This window comes from Oncorhynchus clarkii, chromosome 16 (genome assembly GCF_045791955.1).
Source record: "Oncorhynchus clarkii lewisi isolate Uvic-CL-2024 chromosome 16, UVic_Ocla_1.0, whole genome shotgun sequence".
In the NCBI taxonomy this organism is placed as follows: Eukaryota; Metazoa; Chordata; class Actinopteri; order Salmoniformes; family Salmonidae; genus Oncorhynchus; species Oncorhynchus clarkii.
In genome coordinates, this window is record NC_092162.1 from 39594755 (window position 1) to 39612023 (window position 17269).

At 48.3% G+C, this 17269-nt stretch overlaps 1 protein-coding gene across 1 annotated transcript in view; it reads right to left on the minus strand.

Moving 5' to 3' along the window:
* Positions 1-17269, minus strand: part of LOC139368422 (low-density lipoprotein receptor-related protein 1-like) — a 138190-nt gene that overhangs the window by 44502 nt on the left and 76419 nt on the right. The window contains exons 8-25 of the mRNA XM_071107291.1: positions 12566-12728; positions 11876-12098; positions 11598-11790; positions 11119-11268; positions 10623-10859; positions 10201-10381; positions 9725-9947; positions 9260-9449; positions 8913-9035; positions 8563-8703; positions 8020-8145; positions 7762-7878; positions 7405-7485; positions 6438-6605; positions 3452-3634; positions 2567-2764; positions 2159-2404; positions 1700-1897 (exon numbers count right to left, since the gene is read on the minus strand). Coding sequence (XP_070963392.1) covers positions 1700-1897; positions 2159-2404; positions 2567-2764; positions 3452-3634; positions 6438-6605; positions 7405-7485; positions 7762-7878; positions 8020-8145; positions 8563-8703; positions 8913-9035; positions 9260-9449; positions 9725-9947; positions 10201-10381; positions 10623-10859; positions 11119-11268; positions 11598-11790; positions 11876-12098; positions 12566-12728 — 3141 coding nt within the window. The remainder of the gene's footprint in view (positions 1-1699; positions 1898-2158; positions 2405-2566; positions 2765-3451; positions 3635-6437; positions 6606-7404; positions 7486-7761; positions 7879-8019; positions 8146-8562; positions 8704-8912; positions 9036-9259; positions 9450-9724; positions 9948-10200; positions 10382-10622; positions 10860-11118; positions 11269-11597; positions 11791-11875; positions 12099-12565; positions 12729-17269) is intronic.

The window sequence follows — 17269 nt, forward strand, 5'->3', positions numbered from 1 at the left end:
ACGTCATGGGCTCTATTTTAACAAACCCAACCGTAAACCTCAGGCGGTAGTGATTTAGGTTCTAAATGTTTTCACTATTACAATTCAATCGGCGCCCTTGCAGGCATTGGCGTGGAAGGGCTGGGTTTTGATGAGTAAACACGTCCTGGGTGTGTCGAGGCTTGGCCCGTTAGAATGTGCTCCACGGCAAAATATGTGGTTGCGTCAAGGTTGTGCATTTACACTATTTTATGTATTGCCTGGGAATCAACTCCAATTCCAATGTTAGTCCGTCATACTTTGTTAAACAGCTTACAGAAACAAACATGTCGACTATCCCATCTTTATTAAATAGGTTAACTTAGAACAACGTGGACTGCAAATGTGTTTCAGTAATTGCACGGCTTCAATAGCATTCACACGGACATAGAAGCTAGGCCTAATGTAAATATGGCTGAGCACGGACATGCCAAACAATAAGCAAGATTAAAGACATTATTGATGAGGCCTTAAAAAGAGAACAAATAATTCTAATCAAATTCTTGTTTTAAAATAGGCTGTGTCACCCCTATCATTTCTCCCTGTGGGTACATAGTATTCAATGAACGCAGATTATGGAGGGTTATAGGCACATCCACATGTTTCTCAGGAGCTGGACAAAGATCCAACGTAAAGAGAAAGGGAGAACGTCCGCTCATCGTGATACTGCTCCCCAATAGGCCTATGTTTTCTGAACATAAATCGGGAAACTATTTCACAGATCAGATTGCATTCACACGTCCACAGAGTTGAACCTCGCGCTCTACGGACGTTGTTGCCACAAAACTAGGAAGGTGAATCATTCTAACACAATTCAACGAAAAACAAGGAATCTTTATTTATTTTTAAAACAACAATAAATAAATGTAAAATGTAAATGACACCATAAAATCCCCAGGGGAGAAAAATTGCCGTTGAACCAGCCTTCGATACAGTAGGCTTAAGGGAGGGCTTGGGTTTTGAACCTATGAAACAGAAAACAAGCAATTCCTACATGCTGACGGATAACCTCTGAATACGAGGTTCACCGGTATTCACGAGGTTCTCGTCTCTCGCTTCATGACGGGCCATGGACACGTAGCCAACATCACGGAAGGGGGTCCTTCAGGCACTTCCAAAACAGGACCTGCACGGCTAAAATAAATGTGGGCCTGCCTACAATGCATACTGTAGTTAAAGGGAATGTCGGCTCACTGTTTTACTCCTCTCAAAACGTGATATTTTAATAAAGCTTTGGCGATTTAGAGTTATTGCCAAGCGGTCTCAGGAGCCAATCCCTTTAATTGACAGTCTAGACTACTTTAACGAATACATTGGGCAGACAAGAGAAGGGCCTTAATTGAGGAGGGGAGGCCATGCTTGGTTTTTAATACAATAAAATGAAACGTGGGGGAAAAAAAACATCAGTTTTTTTAATGTTTCGAAATAGGAAGTACAAAATGCACAATAGGCTACTCTTGTTCCATGTTCATATGGGCAGTGTGCGTCACGGCTGGGTAAGCAGAGTTTCCACTGTCAAAATTAATGTCATAACTAACTGGTCAATTGCCAAACCTGGCGTTTAGGGCTGGAAAATACCTGCGCGGCAGTTTCTACACGAAGCAATTGCTAACACCAGCTGGGGGAAAAAAGAGCCAAATGAGTGTAATAAGTTGAATAAACGGAGACGCTCCCCCCTCACCTCCGTTCTCGGACAGTTTCCCGCGGTAGATCTTGTCCTCCACCACGTCGGTCCAGTAGAGGGTGTTCTGGCTGAGGTGGAAGTCCAGAGCGATGGTGTTCCTCAGGTTAGGCACCAGCACGCTGAACTCTCCCTTGTGGAGGTCAATACGACGGATCTCATGGCGGTTGGAGAAGATGATGAACGGCTTGAAGGGGTCTGGGGGGGGGGGTAGAGAAATATGGGATATGGAAGGGATCATATAGGGGCCCTGGAGATTGTCCTTGTTTGGTCACATGGTCTTAATCGTGGTCTCCGTTCTTATGGTAGATATACCCAAAGTTCAATATTTACAAAACGCCATAACTCACACAAACAACCACGGTTTTCATCGGATGTCCAACAAGATTATATATCCATTTTCTACCTCTCTACTACCTTCTCCCCTCTCTCTAACATTTCACCCTCTCCTCTGCTCACCAGTGCTCTTGCAGCTCTCCATATCGGTCTCCAGCTCCCAGCCCTCGTAGCAGGAACACTTGACGCTGCTCTTCTCTTGCTCACACTTCTGGCTGCACTTGAGGTGCTTGGCGCAGAGGTTCATGATGTGGCAGGTCTTGTTGTCGGCGCCCAGCTCCATGCCCAGGGGGCAGGAACACATGAAGCCCTCCCCAGGGATGATGGAGCAGTTGTGGCTGCAGCCGCCGTTGTCTATGGAGCACAGGTCTGTGGAGAGTGGCGAGTAGAGAGAAGAGGAGAGGAGAAATCATAGAGATGTGTGGTTTGAGGCAATTCCTACCTTGACCAAGGTGGTGTAGCTATGGGTAGGGAGAGTGAGCGAGTGTGTGTGTGTGTGTGTTTGAAAGTGTGCGCCCGCGGTGCTCTTACCACAGAGTTTCTCGTCAGAGCCGTCGGGACAGTCGTCAGTGCCGTCACACAGCTTCTCGACGGGCAGACAGATCGAGTCGTTGGTGACACAGACGTGGTGGGACAGCTTACACACCAAAGCCTCGCAGTTGTCCTCGTCCGAGTTGTCCTCACAGTCACTGTCCCCGTCACACACCCAGGCCTTGCTGATACAACGAGCTGGGGACAGGTCAAAAGGGTACAGGTCAGAAGTCACAAGGGGACAAGCTCAACTCTGAATAGAGAAACAGAGATTGTGATGACGGCAATGACGTGCTGAACTCTGGGGGGGAAAAAAACATGGTTGCCTTTCTTGTGACGGCTGCTGGGAAATCAATCATAAGAACGAGAGTAATTCTGGCCGTGTTAATCCAGACATCTTAATCCCCGGAGCACCAAGGGGTCACCGTGGGTAAAAGGCATCCTCGTTCCCAGAGAGCAGCTTGTTGTGATGTTCTGTCACAACAAGCCCCTTGGGATAACAAGCTCTCTTAAAGTGATACAGTGTGTTTGACAGTGTGTGTCCAAACCGCTCAGACACTGCTGCAATGACTACATGGAGAATACTTGCTCTGAGACATGGATGTTACTATAATGGCATCTAGAGGATGTAGGGCAAGAGGACACCAGGACTTCTCACCGACTAATCTGATGAGGTCAGAAAAAAAAACTGACACACGCACACACCACAGCCTGCCCTACCACAGACTTCCTGAACCCTCACTAACTGGTCTGATTAAAACCATTAACAAACAACAACAAAAAAGGCCACCGACTCAGTTAGCCAATAGCATTGGAGGAAGAGACAGGAAGAGAGAGCGGTTAGCCCATTTCTCTTGACGGCTGAAACGGCCAACGCAAACTCACCGGAGTTCCTGCAGCTGAACTTGACGGCTGGGTCACACATGTGCGTCACGCCCTCACAGTCGCTCTCGTCACTCAGGTCCATGCAGTCGGTGTCCCCGTCGCAGCGCCAGCGCATGGGGATGCACAGGCCGTCCATGCGACACTGGAACTCATCCACGTGGCAACCCCCGGGAGGACGCGTTGCTAGGGAGACACAGGAAGAGAGAGAGAGAGAGCAGAGTTAGCCGACAGCAGAGGGGGGTAGAGAGTATGGCGAGCGACAAGCGAAGAGAGACGGACAGCTCCATTCGATAGCGGAGACGGGGAAACCGGCGTAAAAACGCGTCCAATATCTCAACCCAGTTCGCCGTCGACAGGGTAGGTCTGCAGGGTCAGAATGGGTTCAGGCTCCAGGTGGGCCTCGGTCGTGAACAAACCATGACAAAGCAGTTCTGTTCTGTTCCCACGGCCATCGTCGCCTGATGTTAAGGGCGTCATTAAGGAAGTGGAATAATGACATCCCTTCATGGCAAGAGTTGGCATGGAGGAATCAGCAGTTGGCATAAGGAACCGGCCCAGGACTTTCTAAGTGGAATACAATATGTGAGAGAGAGAGAGGGAGGGGAAGGCAACAGTATTGCTTTTCTTCTCAAACTAATGACTTCCAGAGGGTTTGGCGCACGCACACACACACACACACACACACACACACACACACACACACACACACACACACACACACACACACACACACACACACACACACACACACACACACACACACACACACACACACACACACACACACACACACACACACACACCTCTCCCCTGTCACTCACTTCTAAGCAATTAACTCCTCTCTCAAAACCAAACTGAGAGCTGAAGAAAAAGCAGAGAGACAGAGAGAGAAAGAGAGTCTAGGGAGAGAAAGAGAGTCTAGGGAGAGAAAGAGAGTCTAGGGAGAGAAAGAGAGTCTAGGGAGAGAAAGGGAGTCTAGGGAGAGAAAGGGAGTCTAGGGAGAGAAAGAGAGTCTAGGGAGAGAAAGAGAGTCTAGGGAGAGAAAGAGAGTCTAGGGAGAGAAAGAGAGTCTAGGGAGAGAAAGAGAGTCTAGGGAGAGAAAGAGAGTCTAGGGAGAGAGAGAGAGAGAGAGAGTCTAGGGAGAGAAAGAGAGTCTAGGGAGAGAAAGAGAGTCTAGGGAGAGAAAGAGAGTCTAGGGAGAGAAAGGGAGTCTAGGGAGAGAAAGGGAGTCTAGGGAGAGAAAGAGAGTCTAGGGAGAGAAAGAGAGTCTAGGGAGAGAAAGAGAGTCTAGGGAGAGAAAGAGAGTCTAGGGAGAGAAAGAGAGTCTAGGGAGAGAAAGAGAGTCTAGGGAGAGAAAGAGAGTCTAGGGAGAGAAAGGGAGTCTAGGGAGAGAAAGAGAGTCTAGGGAGAGAAAGAGAGTCTAGGGAGAGAAAGAGAGTCTAGGGAGAGAGAGAGAGTCTAGGGAGAGAGAGAGAGAGAGAGTCTAGGGAGAGAAAGAGAGTCTAAGGAGAGAAAGAGAGTCTAGGGAGAGAAAGAGAGTCTAGGGAGAGAAAGAGAGTCTAGGGAGAGAAAGAGAGTCTAGGGAGAGAAAGAGAGTCTAGGGAGAGAAAGGGAGTCTAGGGAGAGAAAGAGAGTCTAGGGAGAGAAAGAGAGTCTAGGGAGAGAAAGAGAGTCTAGGGAGAGAAAGAGAGTCTAGGGAGAGAAAGAGAGTCTAGGGAGAGAAAGAGAGTCTAGGGAGAGAAAGAGAGTTTAGGGAGAGAAAGAGAGTCTAGGGAGAGAAAGGGAGTATTGGGAGAGAAAGAGAGTCTAGGGAGAGAAAGAGAGTCTAGGGAGAGAAAGAGAGTCTAGGGAGAGAAAGGGAGTCTAGGGAGAGAAAGAGAGTCTAGGCAGAGAAAGAGAGTCTAGGGAGAGAAAGAGAGTCTAAGGAGAGAAAGAGAGTCTAGGGAGAGAAAGAGAGTCTAGAGAGAGAAAGAGAGTCTAGGGAGAGAAAGGGAGTCTAGGGAGAGAAAGAGAGTCTAGGGAGAGAAAGAGAGTCTAGGGAGAGAAAGAGAGTCTAGGGAGAGAAAGAGAGTCTAGGGAGAGAAAGAGAGTCTAGAGAGAGAAAGAGAGTCTAAGGAGAGAAAGGGAGTCTAGGGAGAGAAAGAGAGTCTAGGGAGAGAAAGAGAGTCTAAGGAGAGAAAGAGAGTTTAGGGAGAGAGAGAGAGAGAGTCTAGGGCGAGAGAGAGAAAGAGCTTCCAAAGCCCCTCTTTCGCTCTGCCTGGCCTCCTCTGATCTCTGCCAAAGCCACACAGCCATTACCAAGTCATTACCATGCCCCTCAACGCCTCACCAGAGAGACTAGTCCCCCCCCCCCCCCCCCAACACCCCTGACTAAAACGTTGGCTAGAGTAAGAGCAGCAGGCATTTCACCCGACCTCCCTCTTTTCCCCCATCATTTAAAGTGAAGGGCGATGTGACCAGCCGTCACTGAAATAACCACACAACTTCAGCAAGCCTTACCGAAGGGCGGCATTGTTCATGTTTTGCAGCTCACCGCAGAGCATAACCACATCCCTGAGAGCAGCGAACACGTCGGATCAGCCGGTCAACATTCGACACACTCCAAAACGACAACACGTACACAGCCCGAGATAGGATACAGGCATTTCGTGTGGCGATAAATATACCAGTGTATTAAAAAAAGAGGACAAATATGGGAACTGAGGACCAATAAACTGTAGACTCTCCTTCGCGTGAAGAACAATAGAAGTTTGCGATGCAGACTGCTAGACTCACGCAAACACTATGAGCACCATGTCCCTCTCCTGCCAGGTGCTCAATGAAGAAGGAAAGGAGATGATCTATAACATGCGTTGGGGTGGTACTGTAGAATAACTATACTAGGAGTTGGAAGCCAGGGTCAGCCACAGTGCAGCGCCTCTGGGCCAGTTCAGGGGTCAAGTGGCTTGCTCAAGAGCACAGCGGCGGCACCGGCACCAGAACTCACCCTGGTTGGTACAGTTGGCGTGAGTCTCGTCGCTGTAGTCTCCACAGTCGTTGTCCCCGTCACAGGTCCAGTACTCCGGGATGCAGCGGCCGCTGTTACACTTGAACTGGACACTGGAGCAGGAGTGGCTGCAGCCTGCCTCGTCGCTGTTGTCCCCGCAGTCGTTGTCTGAACACACAGAGAGAGAGAGAGGGAGGGAGGGAGGGAGAGACAGAGACAGCGAGAGAGAGAGAGAGAGACAGCGAGAGAGAGGAGAGAGAGAGAGAGACAGAGGGAGAGAGAGAGAGAGAGAGAAAGACACAGGCGGAAAGGGCAGGCGCGCGCGCACACACACACACACACACACACACGCAGAGACGCACAGAGACACACAGGTAACATTTATTACTAACTTCCATGAATAAGCCATTATAAATGCTTGTAAATGCTTAACCCCCTAGAGTCGATTAACAAGTCAGGTTATGTTGTTATATCCTCCACATCAGCCGATGTCGCACTTCCACATCTGCGGTGAAAGGTGGCAGAGCTGGAGCGGTGTCTGTCAGACCCCCAGACACCCCAAATATGAGTCTTCTCTCCAAAACGTCTGTCGCATCCAAACGGCTTGACCTACAAAACTATTATGACCCCCCCCCCCTCTATTGAAAAGGGGATGCTCTCACAAATGTCTCCATTTTGCTCTATGGCTCGTCTGAAGTCGGTACCGTCGATGCGCCAACTTCTGTTTGTAGCGTCCGAAACGTTTGGGCTACAAACTAAAAGGTGACCCCACAAGTGTCACGGGACTTGTCTGAAGGTAACCGGTTGTAAAAGAAGTTAAGGAAGTATGATGGGAAGTTTTAGCTAAAACGATCCATAGGTTGACCATATTAAAACAATTCCATATGTCAGCCTAGACTTTTAAGAATGAATACATTATACAGGTTGCAAATGCTTACGAATGCTTAAAAAGGAGATGTACGCTCACCGTTGTCACAGCGCCAGTTGACGTTGATGCAGCGGCCGTTGGCACAGGTGAACTGGGTGAGGGGGAAGCAGGTGGGGTAGGCTGGGGGAGAAGGAGAGGCGAGAGGAAACCAAAAATGACATCCTAGAAACACCATCATGTGCCACAAACAGACCTCTCTTGGCCAACTTCAAACTAAGCCGTGCGAGAGTCTAAAACCCCAAACCGTCCAACTAACCAAACTCTTGCTTGGCTAAAAAGCAGAACTACATCTGCTGACCAGGCTTCAGGTTTAGGTGAGTTGAGTTTCAAACGTTAAACTACTCTAGAAAAATCTAGAACGCTACAGAGGTGATGTGTGATGCCAGAAGTCCCCACCACAGGAGGCCGGCTCATCAGAACGGTCCCCGCAGTCATCATCCAGGTCACATGTCCAGGAAGTGGGGATGCAGCGCCCACTGGCACACGCATACTGGTTGGGCGGGCACGTACGAGCTGGAGAGGGGTGGGGGATAACAGCATTACAGATGGGGAGAGCGTGTGTACGAGTCCACATGCATGATTGAATGCATGCGCTTGTGTATAGTAATAATATAATAATAATAATAATATATGGGTGTGTGTGTGTGTGTGTACCTGAGCAGGTAGTATTAGACTCATCCTCATAGGTGCCACAGTCGTTGTCCCCGTCACAGAGCCAGCGCAGCGGGATACAGCGGTTGTTCTGACACTTGAACCGGTCCGATGGACACGTGTGCTGGTCTGTGTGGGAGAGAGAAGAAACGTACGATTCGCGACAGTCGAATTTGAACGTGAGATCAATAGAATTAGAAGTGGGCCAACTTGGTTTCCAGCCAAACATAGGAACCATAGACAGAGGTTATTGTCGCACGGAGAAACTACGGACCTATTTGACACTAAATTGATGGTTAACACTGCATGGCTCAAGGAAGAGCAGGTATTAGAGCTTGGATTGGTAAAGTTCATCCTCTGTTGCTGCTAATGCACAGCACATGATTCTAAAAAAAAAATTTAAAAAAAAATAAATAAATAAATAAATTTGATTTGATGATTCTCAACTGTGTGTGTGTGTGTGTGTGTGTCTGTGTGTGACTTGTTGTCGCGCGTGTGCTCGTTGCTCAGTAAACCCGGCGGCGGCGGCGGCGTGACACGACTCACGGCAGAGCTCGGGCGCCTCGTCGCTGTTGTCCAGACAGTCGTTGTCCCCGTCACACTTCCATCGCTCCTGGATGCAGCGGTTGTTGTTACAGGAGAACTCCCCGAGCTGACACTGAGGAGGAGGGATGTAGGTGGGGTTGGCTGGGGGGGGGGGAGAGGGGACTGTTACAGATAACGTAGCAAAGCAACGGCTTTCCCAGTCTCTACAACAAACCCAGCTGAAGAAAGCAGGTCTGTGAAGCTTCGCTTCTCGACACACCAGCTTGAAACATGGACATGGCGTCCCAGTTCAACGTACAGAAATCCCTGACACTACTCTGAGACCCTCCGGAGAGCGTCCCAATGCATACCTTTACAGGTGACATTGTCGTCGCCCAGTATCTGGTCGTCGGCACAGCCGCAGGACCTGCCGTCAGGGATAGCCAGACACAGACTGCTGCAGCCACCGTTTTTCACGCGACACAGGTTGGTCCCTATGGGAACAGACAGAAGACAGGCAGACGGGATCGTTAGCGTTGTTACCAAGCAAATTTGCCTATGGGACATTAAAGTAGTCATTAATTCATATCTAGACTAGCTAAATCATCGATATAACATTTTATTCTATGTTTTTGCGGCATAAAAAGTTTTGGCATGTGTTAAACGTGTTCCCCTTTGACTGTGGTGTTTACCCACCAGGTGTCACCGGTAAAGTTACCTTGCTGCTGGTGAGCGTCGTAAACACGGATCTCGAAGAGGGGGGGGCGTTCGTTGCGGAGCAGCGTGACGGTGCTGGTGGAGATATCGAGTTTGAAGATGCTGCCGCCGCGGTACTCGTTCCAGAACAGGTACTGCTTGTAGTGACACAGGCCGAAGGCGTGGTTTAATTCGTTTCCCTCGTACACCATCTGACCAATCAGAAAGAGAGAAGAGGATCATTGCACGTGGGTGGGTCATGGTGAGGATGAAAACCATAGAACCATTTTTTTTTTTAAACATTAAAACCACACTTAATTTAGAGAGTTTGGCAATCAGAGGGGGATACAAGCAGGTGTGAGAAACAGTGGGAAGGGTGGATGTGACGACTGAGCCCTGCTCTCCAGTGGGGAGATTTCACACGTGCGACAACCAGATCGACGATCACCAGCATTTGGGTCGAGGCTTGCTGACCAGGCGAACTGACCTTGCGCTCGGTGGTGTTGAGGTAAACCATCTCGATGCGGTCGTAGTACGCGTCCACCCAGTACAGGATGCCCTGCGGGATGTCCAGACTCAGGCCGTTGGGCCACAGCACTGTCTTACTGGTCAGCAGGACCTGGTCGTGAGAGCCGTCCATCCACGCCTTCTTGATCTTCCCTCGGTTACTCTTCTTGGGGTCCTCCTCCCAGTCTGTCCAGTACATCCACCTACAACCATAACACAATGTTAAATCCATACTAAAAAGGGCGAAAAATTCCAGCTAATTGCCCAAAATTCCGAGGGTTTCCGGAAATGATTGTTGGAAGATTCCCGGAAGCAGGAGCAAATAAGCAGGAAACCAGGAATCCTCCAACCTAGTTTTGGGGAAAGTGACCCAACATATTCTCATTCTGTGAGGTCTTTGTGTGAGATGTGTACAGGAGCAAAGGAGCATAAGGAGGAGGGGGGGGGGGGTCTGACCCGTGCTGGGGGTCCACTACGATGGCGCGGGGGTGGGTCATCTTGCCCTCGATGAGGGTCTTGCGTGTCTGAGAGGCCTTCTCCAGCCTGGCCACACTGATGGTCTTCACGGGCCCGTCGTCGGTCCAGTACAGGTTCCCTGCCATCCAGTCTACCGCTATCCCCTCCACGGTGTGGACGCCTGAGGGAAGGGACAGAGGGACAGAGGGAGGGAGAGAGATTGAGGGTGACTGTCCACTAGGGCTTTCGTGACCTCATGATATCATTTTTATCATGACACATTGGTCACGATTCAATATATATATATATTGCATCCCAAATCTACATGCATTGCGATTCAATTCTGCAGTAGGTTGGAGCTGAGTCCTGTTGCAATGCACGACATGTTAAAAATGAGGGTAGTCAAACAGACAGTCCTTTACCATCCTTCAGGATGGTGTCCCTCTCCGTGCCGTCAATCTTCTGCCGCCCGATGATGTAACTCACGGCGTCAGCGAAGTAGATGAACTCGCTCTCGGCGTGGAAGTCCAGCGCCCGGGGGTTCATCAGGTTCTCAATGGGGATCATGAACTCGTCGGGGACCTTGGCATTCATGTCCATGCCACGGATGATGCCAGGGCGGCCCTTACCGTACACCAGGAACAACTCGTGTTCAGGTTCTGCAAGGGGAACGTCGACAACGAGGGGATATCGCTGAACGGTTAGTTACAAGATCTGAGCAACAAAACAAGGTATTTTCTGCCCAGAGTACGTAACTGTAAAAAATGATGTTCTAGAGACTTATTTCAACTCATATTCCTATAATATAAATGTGCAGGTCTGTGCTGTATGGAGTTCTGTGCTGTATGCTTGTGATTTTTTGCGCTACTCTCTGTGTACGGAACGCAATTCAAAACTTGATGTATGTGAAGTACTCACTCTTGCAGGACTTCCCGTCGCTGCCCAGGCTGAATCCAGAGCGACAGCGGCAGGTCCGGGTCTTGTGGCTGTTCCCCAGCAGACAGATGTCGGAGCAGCCTCCTGGCTTCTTAAACTGGTCCGGGGCACACGCATGACTCTTCTCTCTCACTGGGCACCAGGGGACGGGAGAGCGGGGTCAGAGGTCAGTACTAGGCACCGGCATGGCAACAACTATGACGATCGATACAGACAAGTGACACTAGATAACCCTTCTGGACTCTTTCAACCAGGAAAACCCGGGATTGTTTTTTAAGTTACCGTAATTTTGCAACGCTAGCCCGTGTACCTACATGGAGGTCGGCGTCTCTGGCGGAACACGTGCGGGGGCTGGAACAAAAGCCCGACCGCACTACATACCACAATCCATGACAATGATTGCCCCGTACCCTCAGTGCCTATCTGGGTAAATAAAAAGGGGTTTGTGGGTGTGTACCTACCTGGGGGTTGACGTCTCTGATGGTACACGTGCAGGGCGGCGCCGCGGTCCACTCGGGTCACCACCGTGAAGTCAGAGGCGTTGAAGCGGTTGACCCGGATCACGCTGGTCTTCGCGTGGTTCAGGTTGCCCTCGTCAGAGTTGGTGGCGTACAGGTAGTTCTCAAACACCGTCAGCCCGTACAGATGCTCAATCTGACAGAATGAACAACAGACGGAGTTGGTGGTTGTGTGTGTGTGTTTTAATGGATCATCTTCCTTGACTCATTCATGACCTCACCAGCAGGCCCTGTATGATGGTGTGTCTGTTCTGGCCCTCGTAGTCCACCACCTCTATGTAGTCCAGGTAGGCATCGGCCCAGTAGACCAGCCGGTTGACCAGGTCCAGGGTGATACCGTGGGGGAACACGATCTTACTTTCCACCAGCTTGGTCCGGTTCTGACCGTCCATGTCACAGCGCTCCACCTTGGGAGTCTGACCGTAGTCTGTGAAGAACACCTTGCTGTAGGGAGAGAGGGTGAGGAGAGCAGGGGGGAGGGGGGGGGGGGAGAAACCATGAGAAACCATGAGAGGAAAAGGAATGACTGTGCAGTCCAACAGACTGTACTTCCTTAAATGTATATTTGACCTCAATCACGCTGCTCTACGCAGCTCATAAAAAAAGTGCCATCTGCGTTAATTGTGGTTAATATCGGAGACGTCTACATCCTTCACCAGGAGATGCCTTTCAAAACTGAGAAAAAAAAAGGAAGAACACAGGATACACCAAACTTTTTAAGTGTCACCGTCAGCAGGATGAAGTGATCATACACATGTTGTGTGCGTGTGTGTGTGAGAGAGAAGAGGAAGTGTTTTCACTGACTAAGGGGCTCGGTCATCTGACCAGAAGGACCAGGGGGAAGTAAACAAAGGACCTTCTGAGGTCACTACTTCAGGGGTCTCTGGGGTTGTTAGTGGGGTAGTGCTCACCCCATGAGGGGGTCCAGGGCGATGCCTTTAGGGTTGTAGAGCTCCTGATCCAGCAGGGTGACACACGTCTGGCCGTCAGCGTTGCACACAAAGATACGATCGTCCATGTTGTCCTCGAAGTAGAAGTTCCCGGTCAGCCAGTCAATAGCCATCTGACCCACATCTGAAGGGATAGAGAGAAGAGGATACGAGTGGGAGAGAGAGAGAGAGGACGAGTGTGAGGGGGACCGAGAGAGATTGCCGTATCAGAGTTGAACTCCAATCAGTGTCAGTGACTGCAAACGCAACCCATAAGCCCATCTCACCCACTGAGAGAGAGAAAAGCATTAACCCTCTCCACCCCAACCCACAGCCTGCTTGGTGACCTGACATGGTCCCACCCTGCCTTACAACCCGGCCTCATTTACAGTTGAAGTCGGAAGTTTACATACACCTTAGCCAAATACATTTTACCTAGTAAGAAATCCCTGTGTTAGGTCAGTTAGGATCACCACTTTATTTTAAGAATGTGAAATGTCAGAATAATAGAATGATTCATTTCAGCTTTAATTTATTTTATCACATTCCCAGTGGGTCAGAAGTTTACATACACTCAATTAGTATTTGGCAGCATTGAAATTGTTTAACTTCGGTCAAATGCGCCGGGTAGCCTTCCACAAGCTTCCCACAATAAGGTGGGTGAATTTTGCCCCATTCCTCCTGACAGAGCTGACGCAACTGAATCAGGTTTGTCGAGGCCTCCTTGCTCGCACACACGCTTTTTCAGTTCTGCCCACAAATTGTCTATGGGAATGAGGTCAGGGCTTTGTGATGGCCACTCCAATACCTTGACTTTGTTGTCCTTAAGCCATTTTGCCACAACTTTGGAAGCATGCTTGGAGTCATTGTCCATTTGGAAGACCCATTTGCAACCAAGCTTTATCTTCCTGCCTGATGTCTTGAGATGTTGCTTCAATATATCCACATAATTCTCCTCCCTCATGATGTCATCTATTTTGTGAAGTGCACCAGTCCCTCCTGCAGCAAAACACCCCCACAACATCATGCAGCCACCCCTGTGCTTCACGGTTGGGATGGTGTTCTTCGGCTTGCAAGCCTCCCCCTTTTTCCTCCAAACATAACGATGGTCATTATGGCCAAACAGTACTATTTTTATTTCATCAGACCAGAGGACATTTCTCAAAAAAGTACGATCTTTGTCCCCATGTGCAGTTGCAAACCGTAGTCTGGCTTTTTTATGGTGGTTTTGGAGCAGTGGCTTCTTCCTTGCTGAGCGGTCTTTCAGGTTATGTCAATATAGGACTAATTTTACTGTGGATATAGATACTGTTGTACCTGTTTCCTCCAGCATCTTCACAAGGTCCTTTGCTGTTTTTCTGGGATTGATTTGCACTTTTCGCACCAAAGTACGTTCATCTCTAGGAGACAGAACGCGTCTCCTTCCTCAGCGGTATGACGGCTTCGTGGTCCCATGGTGTTTATACTTGCGTACTATTGTTTGTACAGATGAATGTGGTACCTTCAGGCATTTGGAAATTGCTCCCAAGGATGAACCAGACTTGTGGAGGTCTACAATCTTTTTCTGAGGTCTTGGCTGATTTCTTTTGATTTTCCCATGATGTCAAGCAAAGAAGCACTGAGTTTGAAGTTAGGCTTTGCAATACATCCACAGCTACACCTCCAATTGACTCAAATTACGTCAATTATCCTATCAGAGACTTCTAAAGCCATGACATCATTTTCTGGAATTTTCCAAGCTGTTTAAAGGCACAGTCAACTTAGTGTATGTAAACTTCTGACCCACTGGAATTGTGATACAGTGAATTATAAGTGAAATAATCTGTCCAACGTAGTTGCTGGAACCATGCTTGAAAGAACAACGATAAATCAGAGACAGCACTGTAAAGTACAGTTTGAGTCGGTATGGTCGTGTGGAAAGGGCAACACTTTCTTCCATGTGAAAGATCGGCAACACACACACACACTCACCCTGTCTGAGCACTGTCTGACTGACTGGGAACTTTAGACAAGCAGAATGTGGAAAAAGATCGGGCTTTGAATGAAATGCTAAAATGGTGTTCTTTTTGGAGGCTGTGTATTGTTCCTCTCAGTATCTCCCAGCTGATTTCCCAGCAAGGGCTCTGACAATGAGAGTCTGTGTGAGAAGGCGGCTGGGGTGGTGGGGTGGGGAGGGTGGTCCCACAGAGACCCAGCTGTGGGAGGGAGGAGAGGAGGGAGGGGGGGCTCATGTGGCCTTGTGTTTTAACAGCTGCCACCATGCTTCCTCAAAGAGGGGAGAGCGATCTCCTGATACACTGCACTGTACTCCATCAACCAGCCCCCGTAAACCAAAACCATTGTTAACCCACAGAGCAACTTTGAAGTTGGACCACACTGGCCCATCCCACCCCCCTGTAGATAGCCTATCCCAGCATGTGACTCCAGCAGTTATAGCCTATCCCAGCGGTGGAAAAAGTACCCAATTGTCATACTTAAGTAAAGATACCTTAAGTATATTTACTGATTTAATCTATTAAGTATCAAAAGTAAAACTATAAATCATTTCAAATTCCTTTATTAAGCAAAACAGACGGCACCATTTTCTTGTTATTTTAATGTACGGATAGCCAGGAGCACACTCCAACACTTAGACATCATTTACAAATGAAGCATGCGTGTTTAGTGAGTCCGCCAGATCAGAGCCAGTAGATGACCAGGGATGTTCTCTTGATAAGTGTGTGAATTGGACCATCGTACTGTTCTGCTAAGCATTCAAAATGTAACGAGTACTTTTGGGTGTCAGGGGAAAATGTATGCAGTAAAAAGGACATCATTTTCTTTAGGAATGAAGTAAAAGTAAAAGTAGTCCAACATATGAATAGTAAAGTACAGATACCCTTGGTAACATGATACTACCCTCGCCGGTCCACGTTTCCTAGACTCCCATTCACAAGCGGGCGATGGTAGTTTATTTTCGTCTTCTCGTTTGAAGACCCGTCTTTCCCTTGCTGCGTCTTTCTTCCCAACGCAGTTAAGCCAAAAACCAAGCCCAGTTATTCAGAGGTGCGCTCTACTACGCTCCCTTTGGCTAGCTAGCGTTGTCTCACTCGCAGGAGACCAGGGCAGAGACAGTGGCCTTTCCAAGGTAAGGACGGAACGTGTCATTTAGGCCTATTATTATCATCATGTTTGGTAACAATTGCCCATGTGTTTATTTTCAGAGTTTCAATGAGTTGTAAAAATGTCTCAGAATTCACCTGAATTCCCTCAATTGAAGGTCAACTAAGTTAGCCTAGGCTACTTAACGTTACCAGCTCGGTATTTGAAGGTGTTGTATTATCATTAGTAGTCTATTTATCAAGTAAAAGCATATGCTTATTATTCATGATTTCGCAAATATTTATTAGCTAATCATTCAGTCAGCCTTTGTTGTTAAATCAGTGGCTGAAATGTCGCGGTACGTGATATTCACTTCCGGACTTGGTAGGCCCGGAGAGCGCTCAAAGCGTTGTAGAACGCCTCTCTGAATAAAAGGGGCGTGGTTTTGGCTGAACCGCGTTGGGAAAAAGAAAGACCCTCCCTTGCTAGTAGTAGCCAGCTGGCTAAAAATCTTGAAAGCTAGCTAGCCTTTTTAACTTCCCACATCTCCATGTGAAATAATCAGACTTAAAAATTAAATAATATGCCCTGGCAAATATTCTTATAGTGTAACCTACAACATTATCACAGTTTGATATGCCGCTTTAGCGTGTTCACTCAAAAATAGAACGTCATGTTTCGGTCATGAAGAAACGACGCATGGTTTCAGTATTTCCACCATTTCACAACAGCCTGGAATCACTAGTTATTAGTTCTAAACTAAATACATATTCGATTCTAATAAAGCTACAATGTTGCTTGGTTTATTGTTTGAACAAGTCGCTGAGATTATATTCGGTTAGCAATGCCAGTCACTACGCATCGTAGCCTATAGATCAGATCAAGGAACACTGCCTGCCACCCCCCCCCCCCCCAGATCATCAAGGACAACAACCACATGTTCATCAAAACAAAGCTGGGACCGAGAGACTTTAAAACAGCTTCTATCTCAAGGCCATCAGACTGTTAAATAGCCATCACTTGCCAGCCTCCACCCAGTACCCTGCCCTGAACATAGTCACTGTCACTAGCCGACTACCACCCGGTTACTCTACCATGCACCTTAGAGGCTGCGACCCTATACACATAGACATGGAACACTGGTCACTTTAATAAAACTTTTTTTTTTTAAATACCTTATTTACATAAGTATTCAGACCAGTTGCTATGAGACTTGAAATTGAGCTCAGGTGGATCCTGTTTCCATTGATCATCTTTGAGATGTTTCTACAACTTGATTGGAGGCCACATGTGGTAAATTCAATTGATTGGACATGATTTGGAAAGGCACACACCTGTCTATATAAGGTCCCACAGTTGACAGTGCACGTCAGAGCAAAAACCAAGCCATGAGGTTGACGGAATTGTCCGTAGATCTTCGAGACAGGACTGTGTTGGGGCACAGATTTGGGTAAGGGTACCAATACATTTCTGCAGTATTTAAGGTCCCCAAGAACAGTGGCCTCCATCATCCTTAAAAGGGAACTGGCCGCCCGGCCAAACTGAACAATCAGGCGAGAAGGGCCTTGGTCAGGGAGGTGACCAAAGACCCAATGATCACTCTGA